This window comes from Dipodomys ordii, unplaced genomic scaffold (assembly GCF_000151885.1).
Source record: "Dipodomys ordii isolate 6190 unplaced genomic scaffold, Dord_2.0 Scaffold48, whole genome shotgun sequence".
Classification (NCBI taxonomy): Eukaryota; Metazoa; Chordata; class Mammalia; order Rodentia; family Heteromyidae; genus Dipodomys; species Dipodomys ordii.
The window spans coordinates 4703715-4720142 of NW_012267264.1; the positions used below are offsets into that span (position 1 = coordinate 4703715).

General features: G+C 38.7%; 1 protein-coding gene across 4 annotated transcripts in view; it reads left to right on the forward strand.

Moving 5' to 3' along the window:
* The first annotated feature begins 13512 nt into the window (after positions 1 to 13512).
* Positions 13513 to 16428, forward strand: part of Slc13a1 (solute carrier family 13 (sodium/sulfate symporter), member 1) — a 66858-nt gene continuing 63942 nt past the window's right edge. For all 4 annotated transcript variants that reach the window (XM_013019996.1, XM_013019999.1, XM_013019997.1 and 1 more), the window contains exon 1: positions 13513 to 13621. In XM_013019996.1, the coding sequence (XP_012875450.1) occupies positions 13523 to 13621 (99 nt within the window). In that variant the 5' untranslated portion in view covers positions 13513 to 13522. The remainder of the gene's footprint in view (positions 13622 to 16428) is intronic.

Consider the following 16428-nt stretch of genomic DNA (forward strand, 5'->3'; position numbering starts at 1 on the left):
GTGCTGCCTCAGGGTTCACAACTGCTGCCAGTGCTGCCTCAGGGTTCACAGCTGCTGCCAGTGCTGCCTCAGGGTTCACAGCTGCTGCCAGCGCTTGCCTCAGGCTTCACAGCTGCTGCCAGCGCCTGCCTCAGGCTTCACAGCTGCTGCCAGCGCCTGCCTCAGGCTTCACAGCTGCTGCCAGCGCCTGCCTCAGGGTTCACAGCTGCTGCCAGTGCCTCAGGCTTCACAGCTGCTGCCAGTGCTGCCTCAGGGTTCACAGCTGCTGCCAGTGCTGCCTCAGGCTTCACAGCTGCTGCCAGCGCTTGCCTCAGGCTTCACAGCTGCTGCCAGTGCTGCCTCAGGCTTCACAGCTGCTGCCAGTGCTGCCTCAGGCTTCACAACTGCTGCCAGTGCTGCCTCAGGGTTCACAGCTGTTGCCAGCGGCTGCCTCAGGCTTCACAGCTGCTGCCAGCGCCTGCCTCAGGCTTCACAGCTGCTGCCAGTGCTGCCTCAGGGTTCACAGCTGCTGCCAGCGCCTGCCTCAGGCTTCACAGCTGCTGCCAGTGCTTGCCTCAGACACTGGCCTTGGACTCAACATCTGAAAGATTACACTCAACACCATCTCTAGAGACACTGGTATTTCTCTAGATCTTCAGTGATGAAAGACATTGTCCCTAGAACCTTGGATTCTCTTTTTTTGTATATGTTTTTTATCATAAAATTACTGTACAGAGGAGTTACAGTTACATGAGTAAGGTCATGAGTACATTTCCTGTCGAGCATTGTTACCTCTTCCTTTGTTTTTCCCCCTACCATCCCTTCCCTCGGATTATCTTCTTCAGGCTCTTCCACTTGGGTAATCACATAGAACCAACATTTTTTTGAATTTTTTTTTTGGTCTGATTGTGGGGCCTGAACTCTGGGTCTGGGCGCCGTCCCTCAGCCCTTCAGCTCAAGGCTAGCACTCTACCACTTGAGCCACAGCACCACTTCCTGCCTTTTTTTTTCTGCTTATGTGGTGCTGAGGAATGGAACCCAGGGCCTCATGCATGCAAGGCAAGCACTCTACCACGGAGCCACCTTTCCAGCCCACCAACATTTTTTTGAGAATGCCTTCTATCAGGGTTGTTTGAGGTATCCAACACTATGATGAATGTTTTAATATTTCTCAATGTATCCTATGTTAGAAACCTCCAACCTCTTATTCTGGCTGGATTTAAGGATAGGGTAAATTTGGGCTTTACCAACAAACGCATCTCCAAACATGTAAATAAAACTGTCAAATTAAAAATGCATTCAAAAAAATAAAAATGCATTCAAAAAAATAAAAATGCATTCAAATAATATATAAAATAATATAACCATATAAACCATACAACATTTAGCATAATATAGCCCCCCGTGCTTTTTTAAAATCATTTTTATCAAGAAAGGTAAGTGATCTGCCTGAAGTCACATAGATCATAAGTATAGGGACTAAAAAGTAAGTGCAAGAGGTTTGAACTAAAGACCTTAACTCATCACGACAATTCACCGTAGCTACTGTGCACAGCTATTGTCACCCTTTACTTCTGCACAAGGAGTCATGAGGTAGTGAGAACTGTCATCTGCAAGAGTCAAACTTGGGAACAATGAAATGCAAAAACAAAGACGTGACTCCATGGAATGAAGCAGGTAGGAAGTCAGATCCAGTTTCGGCACCTGGGAAGTGAGCAAATAGGGAGACAGAAGTGGCAGAAATGGGGACTTCTGAGTGACGGGGTGTGCAAAGGCACTAGTGAGGACAAAGGATAGATTGTCAGGGGATGATAAGTCCATGGATATGAGAGAAGAGGAGAGCAAAAACGTCCTGAGAACTTTCAAGGTTAAGAAATGGAGAGAAATATGATGTAGATTAGAAAGTTAACTGGACAGAAAGTCAATCCAGCTATCCTGATTTGATCATTACACAATATCCACTTGTATTGAATGATCCAAGAGTACCCCATAAATTTTTTCTTTCTTTTTTTCCTTATTTTTTAAATGATTTTTGAACATTCATGCTTTTTATTATTAATAAGTTTTTTATTGTGAAAATACCATAAGAGGGGTTACAATTACATGCGCAAGGTAATGAGTACGTTTCTTATCAAACATTGTAGCCTCCTCCTTTGTTACCCCTTCCCATCCCTACCCTCCCATCCTCACCCCCCCATAAGGTTCGTTTTTTAGCATAACGACTTGTACATTTCATTATTGCAATGGGTTCACCTGTATCCCTATTTAAACAATTTGTTTTTTCCCTTCCCCTCCACAAATTATACCAACATCAAATACAGTGAAAATAGAGGTTATACCATGGGGGAGGGATATACAAAAAATTCATCTTATAAACATGTTAGAACAACAGCAAGAAAGAAAAACCATTTGAGTCCTTAACGTGGGGTCCATTTTGCTTAACATCAACTTATCTGACCTTTTCTGCTTGTCTCAGACATATACTAATTATTGCAAATAAGGGAAACCATGGGACCTATGTTTCTTTGGGCTTGGCTTACTTCACTTAATCCCCATAAATTTTTAAAACTCAAATAATAGTGAAAAGAACATGAATGAATCTCTTTTTCTCATGTTGAACTATTTTTTTTGTCGGTCGTGGGGCTTGAACTCTGGGCCTGGGCGCTGTCCCTCAGCTCTTCAGCTCAAGGCGAGCGCTCTACCATTTGAGCTACAGCGCCACTTCCGGTTTTCTGGTGGTTTATTGGAGATAGGAGTCTCACAGTCTTTCCTGCCCGGGCTGGCTTTGAACCGTGATCCTCAGATCTCAGCCTCCTGAGTAGCTAGGATTACAGGTGTGAGCCACCAGCGCCCGGCTCTCATGTTGAACTATTGTGCCACCAAAGATACCTTTTGATTTCAAAATATCCCTTTTCTTTCCTCTTTTTTCTTGAACATGTGACAGCATTTTTTTCCACATAAATAAGCAGCCTTTCAGGAAACTGAGCTGTATTTTTTTTAACAAAATGCCCCAAGAATCATCTTTCTGACAAGTGAATCAGAATCAGATCATCTCATCCAAATTAAACCCTTTATTTTATTTATTTACTTTTTATAAAACTCTACTAGCTGCAGAATAAAATCCACATTTCTTAACCTGGCATTTATATAACCCACCATCATTCAAGTTCCATTGAACTAGTCTCTTGTCCTAGTATTGGGCCATAAAGAGACTAAAATCCAAGTAGAGTATACATCATGTGAGATAATGCATTTTCTATATAGTTTTTTCTTTAATATAGTGCCTTACCCTTTACTAGCTTACCTCTAGCTATACTCCCATGTATATAGTAGATGCCCACATCTTCTTAGCTCATTTCTGACCTTTAGTCCCAATGCAACCCCTTGGCAATTATAAAACTTCCCTATGCATTCCCACAGGATGCCCTGCAAATCTCAATTTTAATGCCTATCACATTGCTAAAATTATTTTCTTCTGGCCTCACCTACCAGGTGTGAAGTTTCTCAAAGGTAAGAATTATGTGTTCTTCGTCCTTATAACTCCACTGCTAGCACAGTCCCTCATATCTGATATGAACTTCATACAGCATCATGGAATACCATACTTACTCCATTAAATTCATCCAGTGTCACTTATTTCAAGGGTTCTCTACTTTCTGTAGCAGCCTTAAACTCTCCAAGAGATTGACATCTCTCTCCATGGCTGCAAATTTCCTTACAAGCTCCAGCTTGTAATCATTTTTTAAGTGAAATGAGTAATTGTTCTTTAGCGACTTAAAATTCTGCAAAAAATACTTTCCATTCTGTAAGTTGTATTTTACTTTCTTGATTGTGTCTTTGATTCATTTTGAGTTGAATCATTTCATATATAGAATGAGGCAGGTATTTAAATTCAGAGCTTTTTTAATGTAAATACCCAGTTACCCTCGATACGTTTTAAAAAGGAGTATTCTTTTCCTCAGTGATCAGACTTGGACCTCTTACTAGAACAGGTTTGCTTTTGCTCCAATTTTCTGGTTTTCTTTTTCCAGTTAATTTTGACTACTTGTGTCAGTAGCTCCAATTCAAAGTACACATTCTCAGACAAGCAGTAGCTGTTGATAATTAGGGAAAACACAGCACAAGGAAGTCAGTTCTGGGAATCAGTTTAACTCACTGTGCTCCAGTGCTCATAGCCAGCCACTAATGCGACGAGCAGATGAATAGTTCATTATAAAGCTTGTATTAAAGCATCTCTTATCTTATGTACATTGTGGACCCTATCAGTGGGTTGTGTTACAGTACTTTGGATACAGACATTTTTTTGCCTATTTTTTTGCATTGACATTAAGAAGTTTCCCTTGCATTTTAACAGATTTTAAATTCTAGAAACAGCCTACTTTAAAAAAAACTCAAGGTTTTTGAGAATTATACATTTATTTCAAGGAAAAGGTTCATTTTTGTACTAAAAAAAGTTTCTCTGAATAGATATCTGACATATAAATACAGAATCTAACAGGTGAAAGAGGAGATTACATTATAGAAATCCTTGACTTTTAAGGGGAGAAGAGTGGAGGATTCAAAGATACAATTATTTATCTGGAAAATGCAGACCGTAAAACAGTCATGTATGAGCAAAGACGATTGAAGTAGGTACATCAGCATCACCTTATTATAACAAACTCTCAAGGATAATTAAACTCTAAGGGTAAACGTTTACTTAGGCACACAGTGTGAAGATTCCAGTCCATAAATGAGTGGCACCACAGCTTTAAGCATTCAACTAATGTAGAAGGCAATGGTTGGGAAAATATGGAGGAGCAAAACTTCTCACCTATCAATCAAGAAGCAAAAGTGAATGAGATAGAGATGGATCCCTGAGTCCCCTTAGAGGCACTATCCAGTGAAGTATAGATCTCATTCTATGTCCCACCTCCTACAGTCTCCAGAACCTTCTAACAGTGCCATTCTGGGGACCAATCATTAACTCATGGACCTTTGGGGGATACTTATTCAAACTAGATTAGAGGCTCTCTCTAAGGTCTTAAAAAAGTAGAAAGTGGGAGGATATTTAAAACTCGGATTAACTACCCACGCTTGATACATTTTTGGAGAAGCTAGTAAGAAGTTAATAAACAACTGGAGTTTTTTTCTCCATATGAAAGATGTGACCTTTTCCCATTCATAATAATACATTAGCTAAGCCAACAGAGTCAGCATAGTAAGGTTAAGAGGAACAGGGTTGCCATGAGTTTGTCAGCAAAGGATTGTCGAAATAAGAGATAAAAGCTGAGCAATAGTTTTGTAGGAAAGAGTGTGATAGCCACCATGAATGCTTTATGGAGAGAATCTTGGAAGTTCTACACTTCATAATAAACTGTCAAATATAAGCTATAATTTTTCAGATCTGTAAAGAAGGATCCTATGAATTCTAGTTCTTATCAATGATTTAGAAGGTAAGATTCTTGATATTATTTTTGTACATTTTTATTGTAAAAATGCTGTACAGAGGGGTTACAGTTACATGAGGAAGGTAATGGGTACATTTCCTATTGAGCATTGTTGCCTCCTCCTTTGTTTTTCCCTTACCATTCCTTCCCTCCCACCTCCCTCTTGATATTTGTATCTATTTAGATCTTACCTCTGTGTCAAAGCTTCTGTCTCTGACCCCTATCTTCCAGATACACCCTACTTCCTAAACTTTCCAGAACCTCCCAAAATAAGACCACAAGCTGGGATCTAATAAAAAAAATATGTGGGGAACGTGCAAACCATAAAGCAACTGGGTGTTGTGGGCTCACTGAAGAAGCTGAAGTCTGAGGATTGCAGTTTGAAGCTAGCCTGGAAAGAAACATCTGGGAGACTCTTATCTCCAATTACCCAGCTAAAAGCCAGAAGTGTACCTCAATTGGTATAGAGGTAGCCTTGAGCAAAAATGCTAAGGGAGAATGTGAAGCACTGAGTTTAAGGTTCAGTACACACACACACACATACACACACACACACACACACACACGCACGCACACACACACCACATATACACAGAGAGTGTATGGGAAAGCACAAAAGGGCAAGACTCTTGCCAGGAGAATTTATAATTTTTTACAGACTATGCAAAATAACAGACTGTTTATTGTCCTCTAATAACATTTGCCTTCTACTACACCAAACTGTGGGGAGTTCTTTACCATGTATAGGCTGTCTTCCCTTTGGGAAGGAACAGTGTCTAATTCACATGGCCTCACACCCTAGAATGGCTCTGAATGGATCTACTTCATTAGCCTTTCACTTAGTTTATGTGCCATTGCAATAACAAAATGTCTGAGGCTGGTACCATACCACGAGAAGAGGTATTTTGGCTCATTGTTTGAGACGTACAGGAGTTTAAAGGCAGAACACTAGCATGTGCTGGCTTCTGGCAAGGCCCTTAAGGTGGAAAGATATTAATCTTGTGCTAAAGAATGGCCATATGGCAAGAGAGAGGCAAGAGAGGTTGACTTGATTAACAAACTACTTCACAGTAACTGAACTAATCCTGAAATTCATACACCTCTTGCAAAACTCAATCCAATATGGAGAGCACTAATGTTATTTCTAGAGGAAGAGGGTGGTGCTTCAAGACTTGACCACTTCTTTATCAGCTCCACCTCTTAAAAGATCCATTACAACCATTCAATCTGTCACACTGATAGCTAAGCTTGCAGTGTCGTAAGATTTTAGGGATAATCTCTATCAAACTACATCAGCCTCATTTCTTTTAAAACCTCCAGACTTCAAACTACACTTTATACAAACTTTTGTGTATCCAAAAGGGTAAACTGAGCTGAGTCCTCATGGTCTTTCCATTGGTATAGCTTAGCTGTCCAACCATGTAATGGGAAAATAAATGCTCTGCAAATGTGCTTCTATCAATGTAAGACTTTTTAAAAAGTGGACTTTCCCACCAAGCCTAATAATAAAAGAAGCCAAGTGATGAAAAGAAGAGAATGCTGTAACTATGCCAACAGGAAATTACTGCAAGAGGGCACCCTCACCTCTTCCCATATTCATGCTAATCACATATTGTGAAATACTCCACACTTAGGGAAAAATAATTTCTAAAAAAACGGGGTCAGGTTGACAGTAAGCTGTGTCAATGCCATTTTCAACACTTAAAAATCAAATCACCATCAGGGACTTTGTTGACATTTTTGTCATAAACAGGGACAGCAGATGTTTCAAAGGGACAATATATCGAGTGGTAAAATATGGTATTTTCCCCTGCAAAAGAAAAACAGACACATCTAACTGGGAGCAATAATGACTTTGTAGTCCAGTTATGCTCAGAAGTCATTTCCATTTGGACAGACTTAGCTGCCTATAGGAACTTAGTCACTTTATGGAAAGAGCAAACACCTGGATCAGCTGGGTTATACAGTGGTGCCACCACATTATCCAGTGCTATGGGCCATAGACTTCTATTCCTGAGCTGTTGGAGTCACTGAAGTGGTCTCAGCACATGAACTGTATCTCCTGCCTAGCTAGGTGCAAACCTAATCATCGTTAGTCATCACTCCTGAACTTCTGGGTCCACCTCTGAATGTCCTAACAGCCACCATAAGAATTATGACTCTGCAGTCAGGGCTAAGACTACTAGAGTATGACCATTACAGGAGGAGGCTGGACAAGAGACAGAGGGGCAAAAGGCAAAGGGTAGGTGCAAACAGCAACCTGAGTATTTTAGGGTAGCTATTTCTCTTTTGTTTTTCACATTTTAACCTCTCTTATATTCACTAGTTTATCTGTTCATTCATTCATTCATGTGCCAAATATTAAAAGTATGAAAAATGCTCACCAATTTTGCACGATGTAATTCTCCCCACAAAATGTAAACTGAATTCTGCAATAAAAGCAAAAGTTCAGGATTTTTTAAAACATGAAGAAAATATTAGGCGAGGGTTCTCAATCATACCAAAAATATATATATCCATGGTAAGTACAACCCAGACCACAAAAAGTAACTATTTTCTCTCAGCTATTTTATATAAGCACTTAATATTTGTCATAGAGATCATTTGACCTTATTGTACACACTCTTACTTCATTAGAAAATGGTCTTTTGTGTACCAAACACAGAAGTAAGTGAATGATGTCTCCTGATGTACATCACCTTAAATCTGTCAATGACATTCATTCTTCAAAATTATAATCTGTGAGCTGAACATTATATACTGGAAACTCCACAGATTTATTCACTTATATTCACTTACATAAATAGCTAATTGCATTTACAAACACAATTATGTTTTTATGTTTCCTTAGGGTTATAAAACCAGACGCTGTAGAAAGAAAATATGATCCTCTATAAACTATGCATACATTTTATTTTACTTCATCTCTAGCTTCATGAGATGATCCTTCTTTTGATAGTGTGCTTCGGTTCTAGAATGTTCCCTCCTAAATCAAGATAAAATATGGAAAAGCTTGGTGAAGAGAAAACACTTTCTCCTCATTGAGTGCAGCCTATGGCTGGTTGCCACTTTGTTTGAGGGCTGGAATATTCTGGCAAGCCACTGTTCTTGCTGGAGATAGGCCATTCTCTTTAGGAATTTGTTTTTCTTCTCGGTTCACGGAAGATAGGGTCATTGCCTCTCAGGACACAGTTCAGTGTTTATGCAGTCAGTCATTTACTTCCTGGCACTGGAGAAATGATTATGAAAGTTGTGGTTAATAAATGACGTTGATGTATTTGGGGAGTTATATCTGAACTTACAGTCTGGGGGTTAGACTATTCTGCCCTAAATAATAATTTTATACTTGTTTTGGGAAACAAATGGAGAAAACTGACAATAGTTACTCACTAAAGATGTCAAAACACATTTTTGCATGATTTTTCCTAAGATGTTGAAATGTATTTTATTTATTTATCCATTTACTTATTTGCTCATTTCATTTTCTTCTTCTTCTTGAGTTTTGTTTCCAAATAGTTGCATAAAGTGTTTCCATTTAACAGTACATGAATGTGCACAGTGCATCTCAATCAGAGTTATCCCTTCCATCACTTCCTCTCGCCCTCCCCTTCTCCCCCCTCCCTGCAATCTATTCCCATCACATGACCAAATTCCATTTCCAGGTATACACATCGAAGATTATGACTTTCCTTGCTGCTCATTTCTCTTTTATTTGTATATCCCTTTGCCCTTAAGCCTTCACCCCTTCAGTCATTATTTACTTATTTATTTACTTTTGAGACAGGATCTCTTTACGTTACCCAGCCAACATCCAATTCCTAATTCTCCTGCCTTAGTCTTCCCAGTTGCTAGAATTACAAGTGTGCTTTTATCAATTTACCTACATTGCCTACATGTTTTGGTTTTGTCAAGAGGATTTATCATCTTAAGGAAGGGATCAATCTGTCTGAAGAGATTAAAGACATTAAAAAATGCTAGAGTAAATGACTGCTAGTTTGAATAGCATCTAGTTTCGAAACCCTGCTAATATGTAGCACCTCTATTTTCCATGCAGTTCCTGTAGGTTTTTGGAATTTATGGACATATCTAGAATATATGAATAGGAAGTCACCATGGGGGAGTTTCAGAATTACAAACTGGTGAAGGCTTTATAGCCAATGAATGTCAGGGTGTCATCTTGTTTTACATTCCATGTCAAATAATAGTCTTTTAACGGTGACAATCAAATCACATGGGCATGAGCTGCAAACCTGAAATATTTATGAATGAAAATAGGAACACATAACTGAAACAAATAAAATACACCTGGCTGTTTTTGCCAACAGTGAAAACATTTATATTTTTCTTAGATTTTTTTTAGTTAAAATCTATACTGATTATACACCATTTTAATTTGTACACAGGACTATTGCTATGGAGTACATATTTCTCATCAAAAACCAAATCTCTTTACACACCTAAACATTCTACTGATAACTGTCTTTGTAAATCATACTATACAAGTATGAGGCTAACTGGTTTCCAATTATTTGCAATCAAAGGCAAGTTTAGAGAACTATCCATTGAGTATTTAACTGGTATCTGAAACTTTGCTATGTCAAAGTCTTTTTTTTAGCCACTCAAACTTGGAGGTTTATTTCTTCACACTTTCAGAATTTTATAATATGCAATTATTTATTCCCCAAAAGCCATTATTTTTCTTAAATTTTATTTTCTTGTAAAGATGATGAACAGAGAGGTTTTAGTTATATCAATAAGGAATGAGTACATTTCTTGTTGAGCTCAAAATCACTATATATATGTATGAAAATGAAATAAAGAGCCTTGTTGAGACTGGTTTTGGAAGGAAGGATAGAAGGAGAAGAAGGAGAGATAGGGAGAGAGTGAGTCTGGTCACTTTGCTAGGGACAAAGAGACATCAAGGGAAGTAAATGAATGGTCCTTATCTTCAAAGAATTAATGTCTGATTCATGATTTTACATGCATCATTAAAACAGTGAACAATATAAGTTATGTTATTTCTGGCACAAGTAGTAAGTCAACGATTCTAAAATTTTAATGTGCATAAAAATAATACAGAGAGCCAGCAAAACATGAAAATTCCCAAGTCCCATTTTGATTTAATAAGGTCAAGGCATCTGCTTTCTTTCTTTCTTTTTTTTTTTTTTACTCAGGGCCTGGGTGCTGACCCTGAGCTTGACCACTTTGAGCCACAGTACCACTTCCAGTTTTCTGGTAGGTACTTGGAGATAAGTCTCACTGACTTTCTTGCCTGTTCTGGCTTTAATCACAATCCTCAAATCTTATCCTCCTGAGTAGCTAGGATTACAGGTGTGAGCCACCAGCACCCAGCACGTCTGCATTTTTGACAAGCATCCAGGTTATTGGGATGTAGTCAGCCAAGGATCACCCTGACTCCTAAAAGGTAAACATTCAGGTAAACACAAGCACACACACAGAGCATGTCTATAACTGTGGGATTGTTTGAGGGGTGAACAATACCAAAGTACATTGCATCTATGAATGATAAAAAACATAAATGGAATTTACTGAAGATAGTTGAATAATGGTGGCTAGTGGGGATGGGGAAAGTAAGGGTACATGAGGGGTCAATTTGATTATGTATGAAATACAATAGTGACTAAAAAATGAAGGAAGAGAAGAGGAGGAGGAGGAAGAGGAAGGTGAAATATTGAGATAGGAGCTGCCTGGGGTGTGGACATTAGTGAAAGTGTTGGAGTGTCTCCTATTGCCTCATGATGAGAAACTTCATCTCAGGGTGATGGTGTTAGGTAGGCAAATGGGAAAGCTGATGGAGGGTGAATGTGATTCAAATAATGTATCTACATGGGTCAGAATGGAACAGTGAAGCTTGTTGAGATTAGATTAAGAAAGGAAAAAGGAGAAAAAAGAGAGAAAGTCTGATCAAGGTACATGACACGCATATATGGACATGTCAAAATGAAATCCCTTTGTATAACTAGTTAATGCTAATAAAAAATGTAAGAGAAAGAAATAAAGAAAGGGAGATGTAGGAAGGGGGAGAGGGAAAGAAGAAAGCAGGACCAGAAAGCAGGCTTTAGAGGTGCAAAAAACTCATTTCCCCGCCCCTTACATTGATTATCAGCACAACTCACAATTTGACCCTTGTGGCTGCTTTTGACCTGAAGTGCCTGACCATATGGTGTAATGTGAAGGATACTTATTATTTGTGCTCTTAGAGGTTTATTCCCTGGTGACTCTTGTAACAGTCATCTCATCCTAATCATTCATATTTAATGTCAGTTACTGTGTCTTGTCTATTTTGTCTGTGACAGTGAAGAGAACTCCATTGAGAAAGAGGAGAATAGGTGGAGATAATGAAAATTAGAACTCTATTGTAATTATGGATGACCACAGAATTGAGTTCAGCTCACAAGAGAGGAAAGGTGGTTCTGGGAACCTTCCTCCAATAGAATCTGGATGCTAGGAGAGAAAATAGTCATAGAAAAGAGAGTGGTCTATGCCAAGTGCTCATCCTTCAGTTTCAGTCTTGAGTAAGTGCCACTGTTCCCTTCACTTCATTTCTGTTAAATGTCACAAATGCCTTTTTATTTTTGATTTCATCTCACAAAGCAAAAATTTTCTAAAAGGAAAAAGTGAAGTTCAAATGGTCTCACCAGGTGTCTTAAGGAAATCGGAGAACAGAAATGGTTTCTTTAAAATATATGAAGAAATAAAAATACATACAATGAATTGTACAAGGTATTAGTGGGGGAAATATTATATTTCAGCTCATTTTAGTAACTCACTAGCTTAAATGTGTTTTAGTATAATTTATCATTGGTATTTATTATTGCTCAATATTTATGACTATTTTTATTTATGCAGTAATTATCCTTTCCTTCACCTGAAAAATTGTGATGTAATGGGCCTTTCTGATTAGGAAACATTTTTGTTGTTTATTAGTCTGATTTTCCTGACTCATTATGTATAATTTTTCTAGAAATTTAATGTTTTTTCTAGAGGGAAAAATGCTTTTCATTCATATCAATACAGTGACTATTGAAAGAACTCTTTTCCATGACAGAGAAAAGCGATATTAATATGAAAGTATAAATGAAGTCTAAATGCTAACCATATATTATATAATAGTAAAGCTATTGTGTCAAGAAAAATTAGTTAAAATTAATAGGAAGGCTGGAAATGTGTGTGTTTGTTTATTTTAATACCTAGGGCTGAGTGCTAGCGGTTGTTTAGCTGAAATTTATCAGAAAATTAATTCACTTCCATCAGGAAGCACAGCACAGCCAAGTGCTGAGGAATTTCACTACATCCTCCATTTCACAGCTGGATGAGTTCTCACCTCTACACATGCTCGTAAGTTCATAACATGTGTTTATGTGATAGCACACACGTGCATACACATGCACACACATGTGTGCACGCACTCATGCACACACACACACACACACACACACACACACATTTTCTTATGTGGCTGTACTGATTTATCTCTGGGTGTAGTACCTGGTGATTATGTAGCCCATAGCAACACAGAAAAATCAGTCAAGCCTGCAAAGATCTAAAACATGAAGACTTCTGGTTACTTTCAGTTTCCTGTCAAAATAGGCAATAGGCTTTAGGAGACCCAGAACTTTGCTCCCAATCTATAGGGGAAATTTGTCATCAGTATTGCAGAAGCATCTTAATTCCCAATCTGAGAAGCCCCCAGGAAAATCCATTAGCACCACAAACCCCTTTTTTCCCCACTGCCAGACTCTGAAATTGCTAATCAGGGATCTACAAAGGGGCAGGGGGACCCAGTGTTGGCAAACAGAACCAGCTTCATCGCCTTGGCCCTCTAGTGTGTCTACAGCAAGAAGGGAAAGAACAGCTTAGCTTTCAAAAGCCACACAAACAAATGGTCTTTGATTTCTCGCAGGTACTCTGGAGCTTATCTCTCTGTTTTAATTGTGATAGTAAAACAATAAAAAAATGAGAGTTAATTTTAACTAATGTTGGTCTGTCTGGGGCAGTGAGTGGAGGTGATGTGTTGGAAAATATTAATCCAGATTGGTTATTTAAAGTCTGCTTCATGTTGAGAACACCATTGAAGGCACCTGCTCTGGACAATGAAACTACTTAGTTACATTTTGGTTTATCGTCGGTTTCTTCTGGTACTGCTCAGTGTGCTGATTTTACTACCACTTCCTCTTGTCATCTGCACAAAGGTAGGTGGCAGGTGCATTACCTGAGGTGCTTTAAGTCTCCCCTGAATCCTTGCCTCGCTCAGAGCTGAATGGGTGACAGTAATTTGAGTTTGAAGTCAGGATGGTGGTCATGTGGTGTTTTGTTTATTTTCCCTAATTTTTAAATGGCTAATGTTGGTTGATTCTCGGTATAATTAACTTGGATAATTAAATGTCGAGAGTCGATCAGAACTGTCCTCTGCCTGTCAACTTGAGGAGGAAAAGAATGAAGAAGTAGAGCCCTTGAGATCTTGTCTTTCCAGGTAGCCATCAAATGCTAGGGAGCATCTGTGTTACAAGAAGCCAGGGGCGCCTGAGGAAAAAGAAGTAAAGAACAGTCTGGAGTCCCAGAGACCAGACAAGATGAATTTAAATGTCAGTTCTGTGGTTTGCAGTGGGTTCCAGAAACTCCTGGAAATTTAGTTTCTTCAGTGGAATAAAGGATACATTAAAATCATGAAGTACTTTATCTTGCTTAATCAGGAAATCTTATGAATCATGAATCCATGATACAATAATGGTCTTCATTTTCAATATAGCACCTGTAGATATTTTAAATTTTGTTCTCAAAATTAGTAAGACTATGACAGATAGAATAATTGGTTCAATGCATTCTTGACCTCTTGGTGAAATCATCTGAATAAATAAATAAGTCTAATCTGGTGGCAAAAGAGCAAGTTCTGGATCATGCTTTCTGTTTCAGATCCCAGATTTAACTGTGTGGCCTGGACAAGTTGCATTAGCTCCCTGTGTTTTGGTTTTTCTGGGTTTTTCTGTGTTTTCTCATTTTATGATCACAACAGGCTTGCTGTGAGTGTAAGTTTCCCTATGCCAACTCCACAGCTGGAAAAATTCTCCCCAGTCCCCTCGCCCACCCATGCCTTTACAATCTCTTCTCTTAGTAAAGAAGAACCTTGCTACTGCTGTTCTCTGACAAGCAGTACTGAAGCTAATAAAACAGAATTCCATTGACTATAATAAGTTGGACCCTTCAGACTCCCTCCAAAGGTGTAGTCCTCTGCCTGAGAATCTCTGAGGGAAGTTCAAGAGAGGTAATAAGAGACTGACTCCAACTTCACAGCTTGTCTAGTTGACAGTTGTAAACTCCCAGCCACAGCTTCCCAGGTAGGGTTCCTGCCACTGGGAATTGGCAGCGTGGTGACCCTGACTGCTACACCAGGTGACCACAGTGAGCCAAAGACACTGAGTCCTGATCTAGATTCCCACTCTATCTTACCCACCATGAAGATTTGTCCCTGCATTTACTTCTCTTTCCACTCCTGGGCTCTGAGAACTGGCTGAATACTATCATGAGCACATCTTGCTTTATTCCTGCACACCTACTGCATTAGTCTCAGCGTAGGTCCTTATTTCCACCAGAGAAAATAGGATATTAAAGTAGTCAAGGCAATCTGACATCATGACCATGTATCAACTGTACTTCTTTGACATATAAATTTAGAGCATATGAATTTAGTGACATGTAAATTATCACATAATTTTCAAAGAAAAAAAACAGAAATTATTTGAAAAGATATGAGCAAATAAATGAAAAGCAACAGTTTGGATGCATGATTCACTAACTGGAAAGTAGATTGCTGCTAAGAACTTGTAGACAGTGGATTTTTCCCCCAAGATGCTCTGACAAACATATTTGATCTGTGCATTAATTAGCTCCAGTACCTTGGGTGAAAAATCAGCTGTACATCAGGTTGCACTTGTGAATGCGTTCCTCTTTTCTTCTAATTAGGTCATTTCTTAAAACTCAACCCATGCAAATGAGAGGAATTTGTCCTAGTACAATAACATAATTTCACTTTGGGGCCACTTTAAATACATACTTCACCACTCAACCAATTGTTACCTAAGCTTAAAGAATATTATTTTAGCTTTTACAATGAAAAAAACCTTTTCTTCAGAGGATATAGGTCTATAGAGTACATAAAATTTAAATAGAATCTTGCTATCATATGAATGTAAATCAATCTACCATTAACATTTAGGTTTCCAAATTACAGTATTCTAGATGTATAAATACACAGCAATAAGTTTACTAAACATTTAAATGAAATAAAAATTTTATCTTTCAAAAATATATATTATCACGATCTTACTTCAAAGCCAGCACAGGAGGGAAAGAAAGTGAGAACCTCACTCAAAAAAAAGTTGGGCCTGGCTTAGTAGCTCAGACCTGCAATTCTAGCTGTTCAGGAAGGAGAGATTGGAAGGATTTCAGCTCAAGGTCCTTCTAGGTACAAAGTTAGAGAGACCCAATCTAAAAAGGAAGCTGTGTATACTGGTGTTTTTCTGTTACCTGACCTAAATGGGAAATGCATAATACCTACCTAAATAGAAGTCTTGTGACTCAGTCTGGTTTAGGTATAAATGTGAGACCCTGTTTTAAAAAGCACCAAATCAAAATGAGCTAAGGCTATAACTTAAGCAACACCTCCCAGTCAAGTACAAGGCCCTGAGTTTAAACCCCAGTACCATCAAAATCAAGCAAACAAGCAAACAACAACCAAGGTGGGCATAATGACACATATCTATAATCCCAGCTACTTGGAAAGCAGATGTAGGAGCATTTCAGGGCCAGTCTGAACTGGACAAAAATTCAGGACTCTATCTAAAATATAACTAAGTGTAAATGGGCTGATGGCATGGCTCCAGCAGTAGTATACTTGTCTAGTAAGTTCATGGGCTATGTTCAAACGTCAGTAATTACTGGGGCGGGGGGGAGTGGAGAGAGGAGTAGGGGAGGTAGAGAGGGAAGGGATGGTAGTAGAAAA